Here is a 7,250-nt window from a genome sequence, read left to right as displayed (position 1 = left end):
TTTTTTTTTGTCAATGACAAGCTAGATGAACTTTGTGAAAAGTCTAAAACCTGTGGATCATGTTCTCCAGCATGATATGAGAATGATCCATAGATCATCTAGAGCTTCAATGGAAGCAAGAACCTCTATGTACAAAGTGTCGCATGATCAATGTCACATATTTCCTTTAGGTTTACCTAGAAATAGTGCAGAACATTTCACATTAATTTTACATGAATGTTTATAACTGTTTATTACCACATTCACAGATTTTTACATGCACTTATTTTTATCAATCCAAATGAACCAAATCTGATTTCAGATTCTGAACATTCTGTTTCTGAAAGTTCCTCTAAACTTTGCAATCTAATTCACACATTTATTTAAATGGGTATTCTGTGATCTACAGCACCCCTTTCAACAAAATCAAAATTTCATTTGGATTTAACTCAAATGGATAAAGGTGTTTAGATCAAGTCTTTTCAGACTGACTGAGACATGATTATGATTAAAAAAGCTTATTAGTTTGCATGTAAATGTAGCCAAAGTGGTGTCAGACTTTTGGACTCCTACTGTACATCTAGTCAGCACAGTACTTTTCCCAGCGATAATCAGTGCTCTCACCTGTGGCATCCAGTTGGCCCTGCTCCAGCTGTGTCTCATCCAGAAACAATGACGTGTTATTGGCCAGCTGAAGAGTCCCACTCACCAGGCGGTTAGCTGTGTAATCTTTCCGGGGCACCATCCTCTGGTTGTTCATGTTATACAGGCTCATGTATAGCCGGTATGACTAGCAAGAAAGGGGAATCAAGTTTCAAAGTAGAAGTAATGGCAACTATTACTATTGAAGTAATACAACTTGAAGATTTATAAAAGCTCAATCTAGATGACTTACAGATGGCACAAGCTGTTGGATGACCTTGTAGAGATGCTCAGTGAATGGAGAGCTGTGAGGACAGCCACTGAGATTCAAGGTAAATTTTCCCAAAGGAAGAACATCCCGTCTGCTGTATCTACAATAAAAACACAGTGCAAACCTTATGATGTGTAGTCTGAAGGACTATTGATAACTATGTTTGTGTATGAAACGTCACTCTCTTTGAAGTGGAAAATTATCTCAAAACATGTGGCAAATAGGTGACATAGGACTTTCTACACAATGCCACAAAAGCAATATTGATACTTGAATTTGTGCTTTAACTTAAATAGGGACTCATGTTATGAAAAGGCATCAACCGTAGTCATTCTTCAGACATTCAACAAAGCCACTCAATGAGAAAATGAGAGACGTACACATTGGAGATGAGATGAAGTATAAGGTACTCTGCAGCGAGTGAATCCCCCAACAGGACATGTGTGAGGTAGGTGAGCAGCTCTGCTCTGATTGAAGCCAGTTCCCCAAGAACACTGCTTAAATCTGAAGACAGCATTCACAGACATACAACATCATCAACTGTTTGAACAGTAGGACTGACATGATACAAAAGTTCAATAGTTGCTGCCAGTTTGATTCTAAATAACTCTGATACCAAAGCTTAAAAAACAAAACTATTTTTTAAAAGTTATTTTTTATATTTCATAAGAAATGTATTAGTACTTACTACTTGTACAAATAAATAGTCAACAATTAAGAACTAAGATTTTCTTATTTTGACAATATTTACAATATTTTTGTTTAATAATAATGACATAATGGACAGTGGCAGTGTTGTTAATGTTAACTAAAAATAATAAAAATAATTCTCATTTACTGAAACAAAGCTGAAATAAATTTATACAAACAAATGAAATAAAAAAAGAAAAAAAATGAAACAAATGAAAATGAGAAAGGTTGCCTTGGCAACTAAGTTGAAGTAATAAAATTACTACAATTGAAATAACTAAATGAATTAAAAACTAGTATTTAACAAGTATATAAACTAAAGCTAAATGATGGTAACACTTTACTTAAAGCCTTTATGTATAATGCATTATAAAGGGTTATTAAAGGTTATAATGCATTATAATTATTCATAATGCGTGTTGTAATACATTATATCTTGTCATAAATAATTATAACCAAATTTAAAATGCATAGTGTAACAATTACTTGATACGTGTTATAATGTATTAACTGTTGTTACAATTATTCATGAGATTGTACAATGCATTATAAGGTGCATTACAAGGCATAATTAATGCATTAAAACTACTTTTATCATGCATTATTCATAAAGGCTTTAAGTAAAGTGTTACCAAATATATAAATGACAAATGAACATAAAATCACTAAAACTTAAAATGAAAACTGAATATATAATAAAAATTCAAATAAAAAGATCCTTATCACAGATCCTTAAAGGAACCGACGGAAAATGAAAAGTTGCTATTTTCTAGGCCGATAGGCCGATATGGCCTTTTCATTTTCCGTCGGTCTTGGTACACGATGTAACTACAGAAGAGTCCAGTTTTAAATAGGAAAAATATAGAAACTCTTTGGTCTTTTTTGAGCGAGATGCTAACGGTCTAATCAGATTCAATGATCTATGCTAAGCTACAGCTAAAAGTGCTACCGCCAGACCCGGAGATCGGCTGAATGGATTCGAAAACGGTAAAACTCAACTGTTTATCTCTAGGGGAGTTGGAAAATGAGCCTATTTTCAAAAATAGTGGAGTGTTCCTTTAAGAGTAATTTCTTACAGTCGCCGTTATTCTCCAAGACACTAGAGGGCAGTAGAGGGTTATTGTGCACTAGAGGCTGGGCATACAGCATATGCAGTCGTGGTACCAGGGATGCTGGTGGGCTGTGAACTCTTTGCTCCTCCACAGTCTCCATGCCTTCTGTGGGGTCCAGCAGCGAAGACGCCTCTCTGAAGACATGAAACAAACAATATATTACAGTTTAACTTTACAAAAGCCCTTACTGCAATTACAACCATCCCAAAATGATGCTCAGATTACCTCTCATCTGCAATCACGCTCAAGGCAGGGTCCACAGAAAGGATGCCAAATACTTCCAACATGTCATTCAGTTTGAAACTGTCCCAATCCTCATATACCTGCCAATTACAGAGGATGGCCGAGTTACATGGCTGTCTGTGTAGGTGGGGAACAATTCAGTGGAGCGATCCATCATATTATTGCAAAGAAATTAAAACGTTAACATGTGCCTGCTCAAGACAACTTGATTATAGTGTTAGTCTAAAAAGTGTGCATTAAAAATGACAATCTATGAAAAAAACAATTTAATTGAGAGTGTGTCAAGATGATGGTTTAAGATGAAGGAACAGTTAAACCTTAACAAGACAGGCTGGGCCCTTTTCTCCAGGCAAAGAGAAGTTGAGGTCCAGACTGGATGTGCAGTGTGATGGAGACGAGTCATGGCTGGGAGCTTCTGTCTCCTGACGCTTCGGCTCAATGTTGCCATGAGACTCTGTAGAGCTCTGAGCTCCTGTTCGAGACAAATGTAAATCAATTTTAATCTTGAACATATGACAGATAAAAGAACAAATCTTGAACAAATCTAAGAATCTAAACTAATGTAATCTTGAACAAATGATGGATGGAAAAAAAATGTCTACACACTCACTGGAACTGCATTCTTCAGACTGATGAACTTCATTTTTCCTTCTTACCTTGACTACCATCTTTCATCTGTTGGGGCTGTGTGTCCATCTCATCGTCCTCTTCATAGCTGCGCTTATGCCTGTTTGGGACATAGGAAGTGGAGGGCACCACTCGTGCCTGACTGGCTCCTGCGAAGCTGTTCTGAGCCGTTAAAGATAGCTTAACTTTCATATTGGTCAATAAGAAAAAGGGAAACCAACAATCACATGCTGTGTGAAGTGGAAACAAGACCGTTTCTGGGTCCATGTGAAGGATATTTCCTTAACCCATTGAGATTCTCCTGGGATGGGGACACAATAAAAGGTCTGTCTCTCTGAAGTAACTGTGTTTCTTGAGTTGAAGTCCACCTGCTGATATAAAGTCCAGTTGCTTATGTCTATTTAACCCTTATATTATGTTGCAGGTCATTACATTTTTGAATACAAGTTAACCTATGATGTTCTTCTTGACATTCTGTGACTTTCTCATTTGGGGTCATGAAAATGCCTGCAAATGTTGGTACAAAATTTATATTACAATTATGATATTTGTGGGTCAACGTTAAAGACAGCTGCACAGACCCGACATAAAAACTTTTTTTTTTGCTAATTTCTCAGCTACCCTTTGAGGGTATTTACATTTATGCATTTGGCAGATGTTTATTTTTGAAGAAACTTTAAGTAATAGTGTTTATAATATATTCATATTTTATGAACAAATAAATGTTTAAAAAATATTTGTTACCGTTTTAAAAATCATATGTTCTCATGTTTATTTTTTTATAATGTGTGAAAAGTATTAATGTTAGATGTTTGCAGGTTTTACCTGTTGCTTTTACTTTGTTTTCATATTGTGATTTTTAGTTAATGGCATTTAATCAAATAAGGGTCAATATGACCCCGACATACATAAAAATTGTACCCCAGTTTTGAACTTAATAGAAACATGCTTTTAACACACCTATAAGTTTGATCTGAAATAAATATGATACAACTTCTCCAGGCCTAGCATATAAATACACTGGTGTATGTTTACATGTTAACGAGCCAAATATGTACTCACCCCACCCTCTGTGATATCTTTGTATTTTCCACATTTAACCTGCTGTGAGTAAGGACAAGTTTAGAAATTATTCAACCAGAATTTTTCTCTCAAAACACCCAAAGGTGGAAAACCAGCTGCTTTTGTTAAAAAAAAAAACAATCAAAAATACCTAGGCAAATGCGTTTCTATTAGAGAGGTTTAGAAGTACTTACTTTAGAGTTTGATGTGGGATCCTTTGTCTCATAAACCCCCATGAAAAATTCTGGATCAAACATATCCTGGATCATGCAACGAAATTTCACGAGGCTATTAGGCTTCAGGTAGTGCAGGGGAACATCATTCAGAGATGGAACCTGGAAAACCCAAAAAAAGAATGACACCAAAGTCAAACAGGTTTGCTTGAGGACTGATCTCTCACTAAAACCATTATTTTTCTGGTTAATAATTAAGACAATCACCACAACCCCATGTTTAACTGCGCACAGCTGTAAAAAATAACATTCTAGATGACGCCCACGCCAGTTTTTATGGCAAAAGAACCAGTTTATTGCATGATATTGATGTCATCTGTCAAAACAAAGCACTCCTCAGTCCTCATATCTGCACACAGTGGACTAGCCACTATTCTAAACATAAGCACACAGTTTCATTTATTTCTGCAAGAATACCACATAAAGCCATTCATGTGACATCTTAATACTTAAAATGTCAGAGGAAATAAGATTTTAACAGCTAACGTTACCCATGTATGAGCGTCGTTTAGTTTCAGTTTCTCTTTGAAATACTCCACAATTTTCTTCTCCCAGTCTGGACAGGAGTTACTCTGGGCTGTAGGACCACAAAGACACATTTTAGAAAAGTAATTTATACATGGGTATTCACAGTGTAATGTAGGCTACTAGATGGAAACTGATTTACAAAGCGTAGGAAATCATGACGATCACATGCTCCTCTGTTGAACATGCATTAGTATCAAAAAGTATCTTTTGACTGCTGCGTCTTACCAAACAGCCCATCAACAATACCCAGTGGGTTATTGATCCAGTCATGAACCGAAGGCATCGCTGCGGGATTTTGAAACACACAAAATTTAAAACTAATACTCCTTTGACTTGTACTATAACAAGCACGTTTCAGTGTTCAGTAGCGCACAATGCACCGTGGCGGGAAAATTGCGTCATAAAAACTACCATGTGACCACGGCGCATGTTCGTTCTTCGCTGTGCCGTCCTGAGAAGTCTAGACGGTACTAGTTCACCGAAATGTACAATGTATTATATTAATAGTAAGTTATGTGTGTTCAAGTATCAAAATTATTGATCTAAAGAGTTTTTTTTTTACATTTGACATTTTTACATTGATGTTTGTACATATTTGAAGTTAAAATTGATTAGTGCTTGAAAGTGAAAGCGTTTTTATTTTCTAGCATCACAACTGAAAAACGAAAGAAATCACACTATCGATGTTGTGTGTCATTGATTACTTTTGCCTTGGTACGTCAACGTCACGCAAATCTGTATTTCATGTAGTAGACGTCAGAGCAGTTTACCGTATGAACCTTTCAGACTATCAATGAAGTGAAAATCTGTGAAAATCCTGAGATCCCCTTTATCTCTCTACCGTGACGAACCAGGAAGTGTTGCCTGTTCCGACTGGAGGACAAGCTACGTGTAATATTTGATTGAAAATGGCTGATAGGAAAGCCAATAACATCCCCAGCAGCAGCGCAAATCTGCTGTTTTCAGCGGATCCGGAGTTCAACTTCAGCCTGCCGTTCATACCTGTCGGTCAGGCCACCGGCCCGGCGGTTTTATCCGGAGGTGAGCTTAGAAAGTCTTCAAATGAGCTGCTTTAGTGGCTAGTGATGTTAGCTTTCCTCTATTTTCAGCTCAGAGGTCTTTGCTCTTTATGATAATTAGCTCATGCTTTCTGTAAGATTATTTTACTCTGATATCCAGTAAAAATAAACCTGCATTTTTACTTTGGTCAAATATTTTAAGAATTTTGTATTGATTTTATTTGCTTGATTAGTAAAGTAGAACAGTTGACTTTAAATATACATTTATATACGTGGCAAAGTATGTCCTAAAAGGTAGCAGTGTCAAATTATCAAAATTATGAGATTACATTATCACTCGCTATCCCCAAAACCACCTGTCATCAAACCGTAACTTAATTTAAATTACATTGAATATTGTAAAAACACAGAAATATCAAATGTGTCTTTTAAAGAACCATTACTGCTATTTCCTGACAAAAGGATGAGGTTCATACCATATCGCCATAACAAAAAAAGCTTCCTCTTTATAAAAACTATCAGATATTTATGAAAACATTTATACAATCAAAAAATATCAATGTCATTCTTATTTTGAAGCTTTTCATATTTCACTTGTGATGACTTTAAAAACATCACAAACAGCTGACTAACCGAGTATATTTAAAACTAATTTTCTTTGCATTTCTTTGTCATCCTCTGTGAAGATGATGTCAGTGAAGTTGGAGAAGAAGACAGTTTTCTTGGTCAGACATCATCAGCAGCTCCTCAAGCCTCCCTGTTCAATTATTTTTCCAACACCACTAACAGCAGCGACCCGTTTGCATCTATAGGGCAGCAGCCGTGCCCGCCTCCAGCCGCCACC

General features: G+C 36.2%; 2 protein-coding genes across 3 annotated transcripts in view; one reads left to right on the top strand and one right to left on the bottom strand.

Annotated features, from left to right (window-relative positions):
- Positions 1-5,826, bottom strand: part of LOC107743503 (mini-chromosome maintenance complex-binding protein) — an 11,859-nt gene extending 6,033 nt beyond the window's left edge. Inside the window, exons 1-12 of one of the 2 annotated variants that reach the window (XM_016556733.1) lie at positions 5,613-5,826; positions 5,351-5,436; positions 4,821-4,961; positions 4,627-4,668; positions 3,843-3,935; positions 3,594-3,723; positions 3,255-3,409; positions 2,920-3,017; positions 2,659-2,828; positions 1,273-1,396; positions 875-992; positions 604-769 (exon numbers count right to left, since the gene is read on the bottom strand). In XM_016556733.1, the coding sequence (XP_016412219.1) occupies positions 604-769; positions 875-992; positions 1,273-1,396; positions 2,659-2,828; positions 2,920-3,017; positions 3,255-3,409; positions 3,594-3,723; positions 3,843-3,935; positions 4,627-4,668; positions 4,821-4,961; positions 5,351-5,436; positions 5,613-5,670 (1,381 nt within the window). In that variant the 5' untranslated portion in view covers positions 5,671-5,826. The remainder of the gene's footprint in view (positions 1-603; positions 770-874; positions 993-1,272; positions 1,397-2,658; positions 2,829-2,919; positions 3,018-3,254; positions 3,410-3,593; positions 3,724-3,842; positions 3,936-4,626; positions 4,669-4,820; positions 4,962-5,350; positions 5,437-5,612) is intronic. The other variant, XM_016556734.1, reaches the window with a different exon arrangement.
- A 402-nt stretch (positions 5,827-6,228) lies between these two features.
- The window catches only part of sec23ip (SEC23 interacting protein), a 10,926-nt gene continuing 9,904 nt past the window's right edge, over positions 6,229-7,250 (top strand). Inside the window, exons 1-2 of the mRNA XM_016556732.1 lie at positions 6,229-6,428; positions 7,093-7,247. Of these exons, the coding sequence (XP_016412218.1) occupies positions 6,296-6,428; positions 7,093-7,247 (288 nt within the window). The 5' untranslated portion in view covers positions 6,229-6,295. The remainder of the gene's footprint in view (positions 6,429-7,092; positions 7,248-7,250) is intronic.

This window comes from Sinocyclocheilus rhinocerous, unplaced genomic scaffold (assembly GCF_001515625.1).
Source record: "Sinocyclocheilus rhinocerous isolate Xijiao unplaced genomic scaffold, SAMN03320098_v1.1 scaffold677, whole genome shotgun sequence".
Classification (NCBI taxonomy): Eukaryota; Metazoa; Chordata; class Actinopteri; order Cypriniformes; family Cyprinidae; genus Sinocyclocheilus; species Sinocyclocheilus rhinocerous.
Note: the sequence above shows the minus strand (reverse complement) of the source record. Positions and strands in the feature narration are given on the sequence as shown.